The sequence below is a fragment of the Schistocerca americana genome, chromosome 5, assembly GCF_021461395.2.
Source record: "Schistocerca americana isolate TAMUIC-IGC-003095 chromosome 5, iqSchAmer2.1, whole genome shotgun sequence".
Classification (NCBI taxonomy): Eukaryota; Metazoa; Arthropoda; class Insecta; order Orthoptera; family Acrididae; genus Schistocerca; species Schistocerca americana.
The window spans coordinates 340,286,009-340,304,539 of record NC_060123.1 but is presented as its reverse complement, the minus strand read 5'-3'; the positions used below and the strand labels follow the sequence as shown (position 1 = coordinate 340,304,539).

The 18,531-nt window shown below is 39.8% G+C and overlaps 1 protein-coding gene across 1 annotated transcript in view; it reads right to left on the bottom strand.

The window, feature by feature from the left end:
- Nucleotides 1-16,424: 16,424 nt before the first annotated feature.
- LOC124615303 (SUN domain-containing ossification factor) overlaps nt 16,425-18,531 on the bottom strand; it is a 56,403-nt gene continuing 54,296 nt past the window's right edge. Inside the window, exons 8-9 of the mRNA XM_047143091.1 lie at nt 17,510-17,750; nt 16,425-17,426 (exon numbers count right to left, since the gene is read on the bottom strand). Coding sequence (XP_046999047.1) covers nt 16,561-17,426; nt 17,510-17,750 — 1,107 coding nt within the window. The 3' untranslated portion in view covers nt 16,425-16,560. The remainder of the gene's footprint in view (nt 17,427-17,509; nt 17,751-18,531) is intronic.

Below are 18,531 nucleotides of genomic sequence, written 5' to 3'. Positions count from 1 at the left end.
TTACAAGAGTCGAGGTGCATGAAAGGGATGCAGTTGTTGAGAAGGGAGTGATGATTGGGTTTGTGAATTTTAGGAAGAAGGTAGGGGTGCGGGGTGTCGGTGGGGTCAGGAGGTTGATGGAGTCAGGTGAAAGGTTTTGTAGGGGGCCTAAGGTTCTGAGGATTCCTTGAAGCTCTGCCTGGACATCAGGAATGGGATTACCTTGGCAAACTTTGTATGTGGTGTTGTCTGAAAGCTGACGTAGTCCACAGCCGCATACTCCCGACGATCAAGTACCACGGTCATGAAACCCTTGTCCGCCGGAAGAATGACGATGGATCGGTCAGCCTTCAGATCACTGTCCTACACTCATACTCTCTGCTGGAAATATCACTTACTGTCCTGCACTCGTACTCTCTGCTGGAAATATCACTACTGTCCTACACTCGTACTCTCTGCTGGAAATGTCACTTTGCCATGAAGAAAAATGATCCTAATCCTACTCCTAATGATCCAAATCCCCAAGACACTATCCAAATTGAACCCTGCCTGGAACAGTTCCGTCCTCCGTCACAGTGGGACCCACCTCCTCTTCCTCAAAATCACCCTCTCCAAACCTTCCAGGAATTTCTGACTTCCAGCCTTGCCTCTCAATCCCTCTTAAAAAACCTTAATCCTACTCCCAACATCACCACTGCTGAAGCCCAGGCTATCCGTAATCTGAAGGCTGACCGATCCATCGTCATTCTTCCGGCGGACAAGGGTTCCACGACCGTGGTACTTGATCATCAGGAGTATGTGGCTGAGGGACTACGTTAGCTTTCAGACAACACCACATACAAAGTTTGCCAAGGTAATCCCATTCCTGATGTCCAGGCGGAGCTTCAAGGAATCCTCAGAACCTTAGGCCCCCTACAAAACCTTTCACCTGACTCCATCAACCTTCTGACCCCACCAACACCCCGCACCCCTACCTTCTTCCTAAAATTCACAAACCCAATCATCCCGGCTGCCCCATTGTTGCTGGTTACCAAGCCCCCACAGAACGTATCTCTGCCTACGTAGATCAACACCTTCAACCCATTACATGCAGTCTCCCATCCTTCATCAAAGACACCAACCACATTCTCGAACGCCTGGAATCCTTACCCAATCTGTTACCCCCGGAAACCATCCTTATAACCATTGATGCCACTTCCTTATACACAAATATTCCGCACGTCCAGGGCCTCGCTGCGATGGAGCACTTCCTTTCACGCCGATCACCTGCCACCCTACCCAAAACCTCTTTCCTCATTACCTTAGCCAGCTTCATCCTGACCCACAACTTCTTCACTTTTGAAGGCCAGACATACCAACAATTAAAGGGAACAGCCATGGGTACCAGGATGGCCCCCTCGTACGCCAACCTATTCATGGGTCGCTTAGAGGAAGTCTTCTTGGTTACCCAGCCATGCCAACCCAAAGTTTGGTACAGATTTATTGATGACATCTTCATGATCTGGACTCACAGTGAAGAAGAACTCCAGAATTTCCTCTCCAACCTCAACTCCTTTGGTTCCATCAGATTCACCTGGTCCTACTCCAAATCCCATGCCACTTTCCTTGACGTTGACCTCCATCTGTCCAATGGCCAGCTTCACACGTCCGTCCACATCAAACCCACCAACAATCAACAGTACCTCCATTATGACAGCTGCCACCCATTCCACATCAAACTGTCCCTTCCCTACAGCCTAGGTCTTCGTGGCAAACAAATCTGCTCCAGTCTGGAATCCCTGAACCATTACACCAACAACCTGAAAACAGCTTTCGCATCCCGCAACTACCCTCCCGACCTGGTACAGAAGCAAATAACCAGGACCACTTCCTCCTCCCGTCAAACCCAGAACCTCCCACAGAAGAACCAAAAAAGTGCCCCACTTGTGACAGGATACTTTCCGGGACTGGATCAGACTCTGAATGTGGCTCTCCAGCAGGGATACGACTTCCTCAAATCCTGCCCTGAAATGAGATCCATCCTTCATGAAATCCTCCCCACTCGACCAAGAGTGTCTTTCTGCCGTCCACCTAACCTTCGTAACCTCTTAGTTCATCCCTATGAAATCCCCAAACCACCTTCCCTACCCTCTGGCTCCTACCCTTGTAACCGCCCCCGGTGTAAAACCTGTCCCATGCACCCTCCCACCACCACCTACTCCAGTCCTGTAACCCAGAAGGTGTACACGACCAATGGCAGAGCCACGTGTGAAAGCACCCACGTGATTTACCAACTGACTTGCCTACACTGTGAAGCTTTCTATGTGGGAATGACCAGCAACAAACTGTCCATTCGCACGAATGGACACAGGCAGACAGTGTTTGTTGGTAATGAGGATCACCCTGTGGCTAAACATGCCTTGGTGCACGGCCAGCACATCTTGGCCCAGTGTTACACCGTCCGGGTCATCTGGATACTTCCCACTAACACCAACCTGTCAGAACTCCAGAGATGGGAACTTGCCCTTCAGTATATCCTCTCTTCTCGTTATCCACCAGGCCTCAACCTCCGCTAATTTCAAGTTGCCGCCGCTCATACCTCACCTGTCTTTCAACAACATCATTGCCTCTGTACTTCCGCCTCGATTGACATCTCTGCCATAACTCTTTGCCTTTACAAATGTCTGCTCTCGTCTGTGTACATGCGGTTGGATATGGGTGTGTGTGCGAGTGTATACCTGTCCTTTTTTCCCCCTAAGGTAAGTCTTTCCGCTCCCGGGATTGGAATGACTCCTTACCCTCTCCCTTAAAACCCACATCCTTTCGTCTTTCCCTCTCCTTCCTTCTTTCCTGATGAGGCAACAGTTTGTTGCGAAAGCTTGAATTTTGTGTGTGTGTGTTTGTGTGTCTGTCGACCTACCAGCACTTTCATTTGGTAAGTCACATCATCCTTGTTTTTATATATATATATTATCGTATTGTCTTTATTCTAAATTTTTTGCTCATAATCGTAAATGCTTAATTGAAAAGGATGAGCTTTTCCCAAATTGTCTGCAAGACCAATAAAATAAACACTGCTTACTGGGCTCTTCATGAAAACTTTTTTTTTTTTTTTTTTTTTTTTTTTCCTGTATCCAAGTCATGTAGTTCACTGATTTCCCCTGTATTGTTGTTGCCTCCACACCTAACATTTATCGAGATGTCAATTCTGGCTTGGAGAGATGTACTAAATAAGTAGAGGCTGAATTCTGAAATTTCCTTTTCTTGAAATGAATAATGGGCACCACAGTGCACTGACAAAGTGAAGGCAAATGTGCTAGAATGAAAAAAAAAAATATATATATAAATATTAATTTGAAACAGTGGTACAGTACATACGATGTACCATACAATTTTGTAGCTTGTTCAGTATTAATCTAGAAGTAAAGAAATTTATCTTCCAACGAGACAGTTGTACTAATGTAAGCCTACTATCACAATTATTCACTGATGGAAAATGTTACATTGTGAACACCTGGGCCAAAGGCCCCAAACTGACAGTTTCCACGCCTGTGGGATTTGTTATAGTTTCAACCCTGTGTGTGCATATTTTCATAACAGAGGGAAAAGAAAAAACATTGCCACAGATGAAGTGTGATGTTGGTACATGGTGGCTGTATGGCACATCTGTTATCCAAACTTTTTGGGTGGAGATTGCAACACAGGGTGCCTAGAGAACAAACGTATAGATCTTCCAGACACTGAATAAGGTCATATCACTGGCTTAAGGGACATGGGAGCACCATGCTGACAGACCGCATAGGCAGTGGCTACAATGCAATAACTACTCCACTAGATGAATGATTGACTGTCTCTGAGAAATATATGAATTCTGCATAGCATGTCACAATGAGTCGCTGGGAACAGATTAGTGATAGGTAGGTAGACATCTGGAGTTGCCTTTACCGTTCACTGCTGATATATCATAGATCATAGACTTGCATGGTATAGAGCCAGAGACAACTAACATAATGGCATTCTCCAGTGTCTGGTGCAAGTCTTGTATCTGTTTGATGGGCAGATCGAGGCCGACCTCTCCGTCGACAACCTGATGGAAAATAACAGGGAGCAACAATCGTCGATATTCAAACCACTCAGTATCCTGGAATCATGCTGTATGGATCCATTTGATATTACAAAGACTGATTTGGTATTTGCAGAAGTGATGTTGAACGCATTCCAGTATGTAAATATTGCTTTCATGACAAGGGTACCAAATAATGTATTCCTGCAGGGCAAAGCTGGGCACCATACTGCAGTCTCAAGGAATGTACAGATACCTGACTGGCCTGCTTGATAGCCTAATTTGTCACCCACTATACAAGTCAGATATGTGATGGAAAGATGTGTACTTTCATAGCAGCTTCCAGGCAACCTTTCATGAGCTGTCACAGTTTTTCAGGCTGCGCAATAAATTATTCAAGCTGACAGAGGGCATCTGCTTCCATTCCACAACAAATAAGTGTGTATTTATGTCCATGACATCATACAGATGGGCATCAGTTCCAAATGGAATGAAAGTTACATCATTTAACACCAACTGTCAGGCCTGTATTGAGTGCACGATGACCCTGGACAAAAAATATCTGCTGACACCCTGCCTGCCCTGACTTGAAATACATATACCTATTGAAGTTTGCCTGACATGTGGGCATGTTTTTTGTCAAGTTATAAAACTACAGCCATGCTTCTTATAAAAATTACAAATAGAAAAACAAATGTAAATGGAAACACACTAATTGTGAAATAAAAACAATACTAACAATTTAAATTTCATTCAGATAGGCACCAGAGGGCAAAGCAGATTATTTAAATAACAAGGAGATTTTTCCTTGCTCTGTCATTTGCGCTGGCCACGGTGGTCTCGCAGTTAAGGCGCGACTGCTACGGTCCCAGGTTCGAATCCTGCCTTGGGCATGGATGTGTGTGATGTCCTTAGGTTAGTTAGGTTTAAGTAGTTCTAAGTTCTAGGGGACTGATAACCACAGAAGTTAAGTCCCATAGTGCTCAGAGCCATTTTTTGTCATTTGCAAACAAGTTTGGTTTCTTCATAGTCCAGTTTCAGGACTCCAAGATAAACAAATTGAATAATTATTATTGCATCTTATGCAAAAAGTTACCTTTGTTGCGTTATTGGAAGCAGGAGTAAAAGTATTTTTTAAGAGCTATGTTCAAATTTGGATAAAAATTCTCTAAGTTGCTATGTTTTAGCACCTTGTTCAGTTCTGGAAGTGACTCACTTTTATTCTTTACACCATAGATGTAACTTTTGAAGTATGAACATTCAAGTATAAATTCCGAATCTTCAAGATCTGAACTGTAGACTTGCTGAAGCCTGGCTGATGCTTCCTGGATTGCTAGTGGACTTAGCTTCTTCACGTCTGAAAAAAAAGCAGATGGTCCACTGAAGTCCTTAAAAGAAGAAACTTTTTCAGTCCTTTTATCAAAACAATGGATAGTTGCAGCTCATGTGGTTCATCCTTTTTTTCAGAGTGTGAATCACATTCATTAAAAATTTTTTATCCTTAACTTCACTTTGTTGAATTTTAGCAATATTACAAAGATACTATTTTCTTCTGACCTAGGTTCTTGAAACTTTGTATCCAATCTTCATTTTTTCCAAATACCAACCAAGAAACTGTACAACTTCAACAGTGGCTATGCCCATGTCTACTGCTTGCTATTACTGACTACAATGAATCTTTTTAAAATTGAATCCCAAATTTGTCTCCAACACTTTCCCAAAACTACACATTTCTTCTGTATGCCTCTAGCTCCAGATTTAAACAAAGACTCCTCACTTTCATTCCCAATGATTGACAACAGTGCTCCGATGATTGCCTGGCAATCTTTGTTCAAGCATCTGCAAGCTACATCTTAAGCAATCAATCACATTATAGAGAGAGATTTACCAGTCAAGTTGTCTCCATTGAATATGCTTAAATGATCCCATTCCTGACTAGAACCACTGAAAAGTAAATGTTTCTTGCAAAATGTCAAAAGAATTTGCATAGTTACAACATTTTTCTGCACATGAATCCACCAGATTCAGTCTGTGCACTCAACAAAGAATACGGTAAGCATAAGGGGAGACAGCTTTAATTCTAGCTTGCAAGCCTGAGTAAGTAACTGACACATTTGGCGCATTGTCTTAATTCTGTCTTCTACATTTCCATTATGCCCAATTCAAATGTCCAAAGTAAGTGGAGTACTGCAACTGCCAGGTCCTGGTCACCATGTTCTGGATTGAATTAAATTCAAGAAATCAGTCTTCTGATAATCCCAGTTTGACATAACACACAGCTTAACTGATCACTGTGTGCAATATCAGAACTTCAGTCAACAATGACAATATTTAGCTGCAATAATTTCTGTCACATTTCTTTAACTACTCTCTTCCTTGTGCTTTTGATAATTCTCCATATGAAGCATAACACAGCTCTTTCCCCATGATTTTGGTTACTTTCTTGTGCGCAGCGAAAGACCAGTATGATGATTTTTCCCCTTCCAGGACCTTATACATGGACATGTGCACACCAAACAAAGCATAAGTCAGCAGTAAGTTCCATACCCATTAAAAAGTTACCGTAATGAACACTTACAAGTGCATTGTCATCACCATGGAAATGTAGTACCTGTGAAGAAAGTTTCTCCACAACAGCAAGAACTCTGAAACATTATGCTTCTCGTTGTGTGAACAATTTGCCGTCCATCTTGGTCAGAGCCAATCTTCTGTTTTTAAAACTAAGAACACCATCTCAGTGCCTTGAACTGTTTTCATGAGCTGCAATTAACTCTGGACGCTTCCAGTCTGAGATACCACAATATCCTGCCAAGTCTGATGTTCTCTCAGAATACATGGTGCACAAAATAATTTTACCTATCTTTCTGAATATCTCTCAATTTCGTTTTGTGCCAGCTATCTCAAAAAAAGTGCTAGTACAGCATTTTGTAGTACCATCTTTGAACTAATGCTCTGAGTTTGAAAAATCAGTTTCTACATTTTGTTTTATTCCCTTTGTTGTGGCAATAGCAGTCTAACAAGTAACTGAAAATATGGACTATCCTGGTGCCCATGTGACAGACAATTTAACAGCATCTGTGTTTTACTCCTGATTTTGAGAGAGCTCTGGTTTTCTCTTTGAGTATTTACTTCCTTGATATTCATATTTGATTAAAGTAATGAACCACAGACCTTGCCGTTGGTGGGGAGGCTTGCGTGCCTCAGCGATACAGATAGCCATACGGAGGGGTATCTGTTGAGAGGCCAGACAAACATATGTTTCCTGAAGAGGGGCAGCAGCCTTTTCAGTAGTTGCAGGGGCAACAGTCTGGACGATTGACTGATCCGGCCTTTTAACACTAACCAAAACGGCCTTGCTGTGCTGGTACTGCGAACGGCTGAAAGCAAGGGGAAACTACGGCCGTAATTTTTCCCGAGGGCATGCAGCTTGACTGTATGGATAAATGATGATCGTGTCCTCTTGGGTAAAATAGTCCCCCATTTGGATCTCCGGGTGGGGACTACTCAGGAGGACGTCGTTATCAGGAGAAAGAAAACTGGCATTCTAGGGATCGGAGCGTGGAATGTCAGAGCCCTTAATCGGGCAGGTAGGTTAGAAAATTTAAAAAGGAAGATGGATAGGTTAAAGTTAGATATCGTGGGTGGGAATTAGTGAAGTTCGGTGGCAGGAGGAACAAGACTTTTGGTCAGGTGAATACAGGGTTATAAATACAAAATCAAATAGGGGTAATGCAGGAGTAGGCTTAATAATGAATAAAACAATAGGAATGCGGGTAAGCTACTACAAACAGCACAGCGAATGCATTGTTGTGGCCAAGATAGACACGAAGCCCACGCCTACGACAGTAGGACAAGTCTATATGCCTACTAGCTCTGCAGATGACGAAGAAATTGAAGAAATGTATGATGAGACAAAAGAAATTATTCAGTTAGTGAAGGGAGACGAAAATTTAATAGTCATGGGTGACTGGAATTCGGTAGTAGGAAAAGGAAGAGAAGGAAATGTAGTAAGCGAATATGGATTGGGGTTAAGAAACGAAAGAGGAAGCCGCCTGGTGGAATTTTGCACATAGCACAACTTAATCATAGCTAACACTTGGTTCAAGAATCATAAAAGAACGTTTTATACATGGAAGAAACCTGGAGATACTGACAGGTTTTAGATAGATTATATAATGGTAAGACAGAGATTTAGGAACCAGGTTTTAAATTGTAAGACATTTCCAGGGGCAGATGTGGGCTCTGACCACAATCTATTGGTTATGAACTGTAGACTAAAACTGAAGAAACTGCAAAAATGTGGGAATTTGAGATGGGACCTGGATAAACTGACTAAACCAGAGGTTGTACAAAGTTTCAGGGAGAGCATAAGGGAACAATTGACAGGAATGGGGGAAAGAAATACAGTAGAAGAAGAATGGGTAGCTCTGAGGGATGAAGTAGTGAAGGCAGCAGAGGAAAGTAAGTAAAAAGACGAGGGCTAGTAGAAATCGTTGGGGGACAGAAAAAATATTGAATTTATTTCACGAAAGGAGAAAATATAAAAATGCTGTGAATGAAGCAGGCAAATAGTAATACAAACATCTCAAAAATGAGATCGACAGGAAGCGCAAAATGGCTAAGCAGGCATGGTTAGAGGACAAATGTAAGGATGTAGAGGCTTATCTCACTAGGGGTAAGATAGATACTGCCTACAGGAAAATTAAAGAGACCATTGGAGAAAAGAGAACGACTTGTATGAATATCAAGAGCTCAGATGGAAACCCAGTTCTAAGCAAAGAAGGGAAAGCAGAAAGGTGGAAGGAGTACAGAGAGGGTCTATACAAGGGCGATGTACTTGAGGGCAATGTTATTGAAATGGAAGAGGATGTAGATGAAGATGAAATGGGAGATATGATACTGCGTGAAGAGTTTGATGGAGCACTGAAAGACCTGAGTCGAAACAAGGCCCCGGGAATAGACAACATTCCATTAGAACTACTGACCGCCTTGGGAGAGCCAATACTGACAAAACTCTACCATCTGGTGAGCAAGATGTATGAGACAGGGCAAATACCCTCACACTTCAAGAAGAATATAATAATTCCAATCATAAAGAAAGCAGGTGTTGACAGATGTGAAAATTACCGATCTATCAGTTTAATAAGTCACGGCTGCAAAATACTAACACGAATTCTTTACAGACAAATGGAAAAACCATTAGAAGTCTACCTCAGGGAAGATCAGTTTGGATTCTGTAGAAATGTTGGAACGCGTGAGGCAATACTGACCTTACAACTTATCTTAAACGAAAGATTAAGGAAAGGCAAACCTACGTTTCTAGTATCTTTCAACTTAGAGTATTCCAGTCAACATTGTCAAAAGATTTCTCTCTTTCAAATTCTAAAGATGGCAGGGGTAAAATACAGGGAGCGAAAGGCTATTTACAATTTGTACAGAAACCAGGTGGCAGTTATAAGAGTTGAGGGGCATGAAAGGGAAGGGAGTGAGACAGGGTTATAGCCTCCCCCCGATGTTATTCGATCTGTATATTGAGCAAGCAGTAAAGGAAACAAAAGAAAAATTCGGAGTAGCTATTAAAATCCATGGAGAAGAAATAAAAATGTTGAGGTTCGTCGATGACATTGTAATTCTGTCAGAGACAGCAAAGGACTTGGAAGAGCAGTTGAACAGAATGGATAGTGTCTTGAAAGGAGGATGTAAGATGAACATCAACAAAAGCAAAACGAAGATAATGGAATGTAGTCGAATTAATTCGGATGGTGCAGAGGGAATTAGATTAGGAAATGAGACACTTAAAGTACTAAAGGAGTTTTGCTATTTCGGGAGCAAAATAACTGATGATGGTCGAAGTAGAGAGGATATAAAATGTAGACTGGCAATGGCAAGGAAATCGTTTCTGAAGAAGAGAAATTTGTTAACATAGAGTATACATTTAAGTGTCAGGAAGTCGTTTCTGAAAGTATTTGTATGGAGTGTAGCCATGTATGGAAGTGAAACATGGATGATAAATAGTTTGGACAAGAAGAGAATAGAAGCTTTTGAAATGTGGTGCTACAGAAGAATGATGAAGATTAGATGGGTAGATCACATAACTAATGAGGAGGTATTGAACAAAATTGGGGAGAAGAGAAGTATGTGGCACAACTTGACTAGAAGAAGGGATCAGTTGGTAGGACATGATCTGAGGCATCAAGGGATCACCAATTTAGTATTGGAGGGCAGCGTGGAGGGTAAAAATCGTAGAGGGAGACCAAGAGATGAATACACTAAGCAGATTCAGAAGGACGTAGGCTGCAGTACGTACTGGGAGATGAAGAAGCTTGCACAGGATAGAGTAGCATGGAGAGCTGCATCAAGCCAGTCTCTGGACTGAAGACCACAACAACAACAACAACAACAAAAGTGTATAAAACATCATCTGCATTCAATTTTGGATAACACTGTGCAACAATGAAAATTTAAGTTGAATGACAATAGCCTATTCCTGGTCTTTCTGGTGTGCAATATTTTGGTTATAAATATTTTGATACCAATTTTAGTGATCTTTTTGTCTCCCTTCACTTCAACTTCAGTGACTTTATTAATGCATGTGATAATTTTTGCACATTTGTTTCCAGATTAACCACCAGTTGTTCAAGTTAACTGCTACTGAAGTGAACAAAAATGCCATGAGTTTGTGTCGTCGTGCTGACATTTTGGTGTGTGTGTGTGTGTGTGTGTGTGTGTGTGTGTGAGAGAGAGAGAGAGAGAGAGAGAGAGAGAGAGAGAGTGGAGAAGTGACATTTGCTTCACAAAAACAGCAAATAACTCTATTGATTAAAAAGCTTACAGTTGTTATTTTGGGTGCAAAATAGGTGATCTGCAACACTTGTGCCAGCAACCTCAGGAATTGGGTGCATGGGAAAGGATGTTCAATGCCCTTTGCAGTGCCATGATCTGGCGTGGGCCAACTAACGTAGTCAGTGACTGCTACTTTTGTATGGTTCCTCCTATCAAGAAGGGAATATTGACCCATCCTAACATTTCATTTGCCGTATGTCCAGTTCTACATGGGGGAGGATTGCCAATACCTGAACCACCGTCATAGTACTAGATTACTTCTGATTGAGATTCTGAATGTCCTGAACCATGTACATCACAAGATTCACAGTTTCTTCCAAATATATCAACAACTGATGATCTACAAAAATTCTCTCAAAATGAGTTAAGTGATCTCATTAGAGACTTTGAGCTCTCTAAAGCTAAGGCTGAGATTTTAGCATCAAGATCGCAGCAGTGCAATTTTCTGGAAAGCAATGTAAATGTTTCATTCTACTGCAGAAGAGTGCAACAATTCACTCCTTTTTTAAACATGAAAGATAGTTGTGTGGCATGTGTAGACATGGTCTAATGAAGACTCTCAGAATTAATTATAACCCTGATGAACTATTTATTTGTCAAAGTTGAGCTTAAAAGCAGTGCTTTTACATATTGGTAATGAGCTTCCTTCTATTCCAGTTGGGTGTAGTGTGCATATGAAACAGTCATACCAAAACATGAAAATTTTACTAGAAGCCATTAGGTATGACTCAATGGCAGATTTGTGGTGCCTTTAAAGTGGTTGCACTGCTATTAGGTATGCATTTAGTGTACACTAAATATTGCTGCTTTCTCTGTGGATGGGATAGCAGAGCTCATGTATCTCATTACAGTAAACATGAATGGCCCACCAGAAAATCTCTTCAACCAGGTATAAAGAACATTAAGAGTGAACCTCTAGTAGACCCTAAAAAGATTCTGCTCCCACCCTTGCACATCAAGTTGTGTCTCATGAAAAACTTTGTTAGGGGAATGAACAAAGATGGTGACACGTTTAAGTACTTAAGGCAAACATTCCCGTAAGTGATGTCAAAGTAAAGGACGGCATCTTTGTAAGCCCAGAGACCCGAGGCTTTTTAGATACCATACTTTTGATAGAACCGTACAATGCGTGCATGGGAATGTTTTAATACAGTCTGTTTACAGTTCTTAGGGAACAAACGAGCAAGGAGATTGTAGATAACATGTTGTCATGTTATGAAAAACTTGGTTGCAACATGTCATTGAAAATGCATTTCTTACGTAGAAATGCATTTCTTGACTTCTTTCCCCAAGATTGTGGTGCAGTAAGTGATGAACATGGGGAGTGATTTCATCAAGATATTGCCACATTTAAGAAGAGGTATGCCAGAAAGTGGAGCCCTACTATTTTTGCAGATTACTGTTGGACTGTCATAAGGGATGCTCCCGAGTATGTGTATAAAGGTCAAGCCAAGTGAAAACTGCTATCATCTGAATTTATCTCTGAACAAAATACATAATTGTATATACTGTACATATGGACATTTAGCATTTGTAATCCTTTATATACATTTGTGACCAGTTAATTTATATATTTTCTTCTGTGCTTAACATAGTTATGGTACAAAGTATTTTCATTCGTGTAATATTATATTCATTTTTTTACTTTTGTACTTACAGAATGGCACTGAAATTTATCAATGCATAACTCACAACGTAATTCAAGCAATTATTCACTTAAAATTTGTTATGCTGAATCTTTGAACATGGATGCATATTTAGCGAGTCATTTATACAAAAATATAGATTACTTTTTTAAAAAACTAGAGCTACATATTTATGAAGATGATGATTTTGTATCATTTTACACTGAAATAAACACAACTAACTCAAAAGCACACACTTTCACTTCAAATTTGTTGTTCAGTGTTATAGTTCCCACATGCAGTGACCCTGATAATGGCAGGTAAGCTCATCAAGACAGGTCAAGGACACTACAGCTCCAAGATACTTGCTTATCAGGTGTTTCAGAAGACTTTCAGAGTATTTCACAACTGGTGTTACCTTCCAGCTAAGTGTTGAGGCACTTCACACCTTATGCAGCTCATCACCAAGCTGCATCATACCACAGGCACCGCTTATTAAATCATTGCAGCGTTGTACATGGCGCAACAGCCTGATTTTTGGTTGCAGTTTCTTGAGCTTTGCTTTGAAGCATATCAGATGTTAATATCCAATTCATCCTCCCTATTAGATGCATTTGACTTACGAGCTTTATGGTTACTGACAGGTGTTGTGTGTAACATACCTCCTTGAGGAGACACACACACACACACACACACACACACACACACAAAACAAGGTCCCTTTTGCATTATTGCATCACCTACAGTCACTGGTTTCCCCAACCAAGTTTTCTGGTTCCACACTGATCTGTATGAGCTAGTTACTTTTCAGGTTGAAAAGCACAGTGATTTCCAGTACACCCTGACCTTTCAACTGACCGTTACTGATTGTGGATCAACTTTATCATATTCTATCATTTAATGACACAAATTTGCCACCACAAACTGGACAACATTGTGTCATGGGCACAGTTATGGATGCCGCTGCTAAAGAACGGCAGCTTCCACTTGTAGAACAAGTGTGTGCACTACGCTGTAACATCAACACTAGGGAGCTCTAGCAACTTCCAGCAGCCCTCAGCCTACCAGATGCTGCACTCAAAACTGTCGGTATCATTCACACTTCAGACAGCTGGCCCACAAATGGATCCAGCCATGCGATTATCCAAATGGGAGCTGCGACTGAAGTTAGGCACAACTACTTGCGCCAGTGTACAGCACCTACCTACCACTGCGAACAGTTCTACCCCCATTAGATGAAGATGTGCCACCCATATTCCACCATATGATAGGTGTATTCCCCCATATTGGGGATGTATCTACCTGAAAAAGCCAACAGGCACACTGTTCTTCAGTGTTCCAATGTCACATCAGCTGTACATTAGACACATGGAATGTGCTAGTTTATTTAACTGACAGACGCTCAGACTTCAGTCAGTATCCTCCCTGCAACATTAAGAAACTATTCATACATAAAATCGTGGCTTACTGTAAAATGCCTATGTTCAGTCACCAAGATAGTCATGAATTTATCATTCTCAAAGAATTTCTGAAGGGCTTTTCTGATCTCTAACATCACTGAGCCCACACTTGGTGTGGATTTTCTCCACTGTTCGAACAGAACTGTGTCCATATGGGAAGTTGATCTTCACATAAACAATGAAATTGTACATGGTCATTTGATAATGGCCACAACACTGTAAGTAAAATGATTGCTGTGTATTCTTTGCTTCCCTGTTTGGGTTTCAGAATGTTTTATATACTGATGCCTTAGTATGTAACATATCATCAGTAGATATCAGGAAAATTAAAGTACCACATACTCAGAAACAAAGTAAAGCAGTACCTCATACTACTACTCCTACAATTTACCAGAATATTTAGACGTGTGTGTGTGTGTGTGTGTGTGTGTGTGTGTGTGTGTGTGTGTGTTTATAAACTGGCATACTTAACGAAAAAGCAATTTTCAGAAAGGAAGTGATTTTGTATGTGAAAAATTCAAATAGCACTTACATAGAACAGATATGCATATCCATTTTAAATGCATTCCTAAATAGGCACACTATTTAGAGAAATTTTTAAGCACTTTGTAAAAAATTTGAAATACTTTGTTAGAAATATTGCTTTCAATTTAGATTTCCTCCATTATTACTGAACAACAGCACCCAAAGAATTATTTTTTTTTATGTGGATAAAGAAGTTCATCTGTATATACATAGTTGGTCCACGGTGCTCAACATGTCATAATAGAAAACAGAAGGTAGTAAGGTGACTGAATTATTAACGAAAATAGCTAAATTAATTATAACATACATGTAGCAAACATTTGAGCCATTTTTCCTTTTTTCTGAAGTCATGGCAACATCAGTGTCAAACATTCAGTTCATTAATGTCACTCCAACATTCACTGTAAAAAAAAAAAGAATCTTTGTGCTGTAACTCAAACAATGAATGAAGATCCAGAGACATCTTTCCACTATTCCTTACAATGAAATGGATAGAGAACCACTCGCTGTAGAGTTGAGGTACCTATCTGCAGTAATGGCACCATATACCTTAGCTGTGTGCATGCACATACTCTGGAGGTGTTTTCTTGTTTCACTAATTCTACCCCAGATTTAGTACTGAATACAGGCAGTGGTGTAGGATATCTACATAATGTCTTATGCACAGAACTGATCTTGACAACCATCATGCACAGACACTGGAAGAAGCAACTGGGATGTTCATTTCTGAAACAAGGTATTCTGATCACAAACATCTTATGTTCTTTTGCCATCTAAAATCCTTAAAAATATTTCAATACAATGTTTTGGTGCTAAGTACAAGTTGATGATGATGAATTCTTTTGCCTTGATAGTAGTTGTATTTTCGGGTTGACTATATCTGTAACTGTCGAGCCAAACACATCAGGTTAGACATTGTCTAATGTCCAGTTGTTAACATTACAGTACAATGATTTGTTTTAAGAATCTCAATTACACAGCAGCAGTATTGAAACAAGAAGTGATGACTGTGAAATGTAACAATGAGAGTAGTGACAGCAGCAAATCACGATATAGTTAAGTTATTGGGAGGTCCATTGGCAGTTAAGACTGGAAATATTGCAAAGCTTTTTGATGATATCCTCCAGAGCAGTACAGAACACACACATGCATGCCTACATTATTCTGGACATTTACTTAATCATTATCTTAAGGAGATAATGATTTACAACTTTCAAATATTTTTAAAAAATCATGATTTGGCACAATAGCTGTACGTCTTTTTTACTAAAACTGGTTGTTTTAATAAAATGACAGCTATTATAACAAATCATAATTTTTTGTTAATCGTTTAAGTTAGGGATGAATTTTCAAATGACAATACTGAAGACCCCACTTTTTAACTTTAAGACTATTCAATAAGTGAGAAAAATGGCACACACTGTACCAGAAACTTTTATATTTAGAACACAATGGAGTTTATGGAAATAAAAACTAAAATAGACTTTTTATCTGTTCTGGAAATACCTGAATCAATCACTTCTCCCCAGTTTAATCTTCAAGTACATGAATTTACTGGACTTACACTCTATCAAATGTAAAATTTACAGATTCTCCCTGCAAGCTCAAACGTTGTTTTAAAAAGTTAGTTTTATTAATCTCAGTGATATTGATCTGTATGCTATTAGTTTCTCTTTCCAGAATAAAGACATAACAGATCATGAGTTATATCCACACCAGTATACTGCAGCACCCTTCGGTGTACATGGTTGTTTTGAAAGAGGATGAATTCTATTCATGTTGCTTTTGAAAGGCATACAATTTATTCAATACTATTGGTGCTCCTGTGGTCAGGAATGTCAGTCTATAAACAGTGTGTGATGACTTGTGTTTTCTGATTTTACATAAATACATACATTACAGACATAAATAATACACCAGATAAGACAATGTCTAAAACAGTACAAAAAATAAATAAAAGGATATAAAAGAAAAATATATTGCAATTAGATGTTTTAAATACAATAAAAATTACAACAAAAGTTTCTGGAATGAAATTGCATTTGTTCAGACTTTAATCTCAATTTATTTACATAATTTAAGTAATTCAGTTTTTGAACAGTGACTGTATTCTCCAGCTTCCTATTTTCTTTAAGCCACCAGTCTGCTTCTTGCTACCTTCTTTACGTATTGGATCTACTGTGCTGCTCACATTACTTGTCCTTTCTAATGAATCTGGAGTTGCATGACTACTGCCATCACCATTCTGCACTGTTTGTGTTGATGTCACTGTATGACTAGAACCATTGCCCTTTCTACTACTGTACCACTCCCAGTTGTCAGACTTCAATTTAGCCTGCAATGTCGGACTCTGCTCTGAGCTACGACGACCACTTCTTGCAGCCATTGCAGTCTTCATAAACAAAGGAGCTGACAGATTGCGAATCTTTGGACTCAGACCCTGATGTTTCACTGAACCATTATTGTGTCCTAATACTGGTACAGACTCACTTAGGTTAACCTTATCATTCACTTGTTTGTTGGAATACAGAACTTCGAGCTGTAATAACCCTCGCCCCCTATTGTGTAAAGATGAATCTGAGGAGTCGGAGTATTGCACTGCAGAACCTGTAGCTTTCAATAGTGATTCTGCACTTGAGTACTGTATATTGTCTGATGATGTGCACTGAACCACATTTGATAACTGCTCTGCTTCAGATTTAAGTTCTTGATGGTCAGATGAATGAAAACCATTTATAATTGATGGATTATTAGCTTCAGGAGATTTCTCCTGAAACAGAGGATCACTCTGTGTATCTGTTGGCTTCTGTAGTTCAGTGTTGTAGTCTGATCTTGGCAACGAATCTTTTTTCTTCCGTCTTCTTCGTTTATTCTCCAACCTCAATACACTGCGGACACCTCCATCAACTTCTGATGCCTGATTATCTGGGATGAGTAACTCATAATAGCTACCTGAAATATGAAAATTTATTTAGATAGTTTCTGGAGTATTGGATATTTTCTTTATAATAAAATAATAAACTTTCAACACTTACCTGAAACTAAAGTATCTTCACTTGGACGCCGCTTCTTTAATCTATGTATTTCATGCCCAGTAACTCCTTCAACAGATCTCCTCCTCTTTTCAAATCTATTTAACTTTCTGCTTCTATATCCAATGCTAAATCTTCGTTGATTATCTTCATTCAGCTGTAAATTTGTGTGATTTGCATGATGCTTCAAGTACTGAAGCATTACTGCAAACACCACTATGAAGAAAAGAGGCTGCATCAGGGCCTATAAACAAACAAACTCCTTCAAATTACTTTATTCTAGCCAGCATATCTTTGCAATTATACAGTGCACATTAGGAACGAAGGAACTCTTTTTATTTGTGTTAGTGACCAGTAACATAAATACAAAATGAGAAAATTTATGTTTGAACTTCACTGTCTGCAAGAATAACAACACTCTTACCAATTACTTCAGTAGTGATAATATAAAATTAGATTTGAATCATGCAGTATTAACTGTAATCACTAATTCACCAACACATTCAATTCAATGTACTTCAACGTTCGTTCATAAAGCTATGTTTAAGGCGCAGGTCACCATTAACAGTGTCCATGACTACACTGCACAACTCTGCAGCATTGACACGAAGTCTTGAGATAAGCTATTTCACAACACCTGCACCTCTCCCTCTCCTCTCCCCCCCCCCCCCCCCTCACCCCCCCATTAGGCAAATACTGGTGATTAAAACTTTTTCTGCAACCTGGGACCTACAGTGTCTCTTGCCTCATTACAGAGAATAACATTATTACAATTCATTCACAATTTGTTATCACAGTTACCCACATTTCTGTGAAAATTACTTCACAACATGAAGAAGCCTGTAATACGAAACAAACAAAATGTACAACACACAATAATGCACAGACCATATAATGAAACACACACACTTTTATAAAAGTGTGTTCAGTCTATTCTGTCAGTGTACAGTACAGCAGCATGTAGCAAATGCAGAACTGTTCTATTACCAGTATTGTTCAAAATTCTGATAACCTTGATCGCAGTA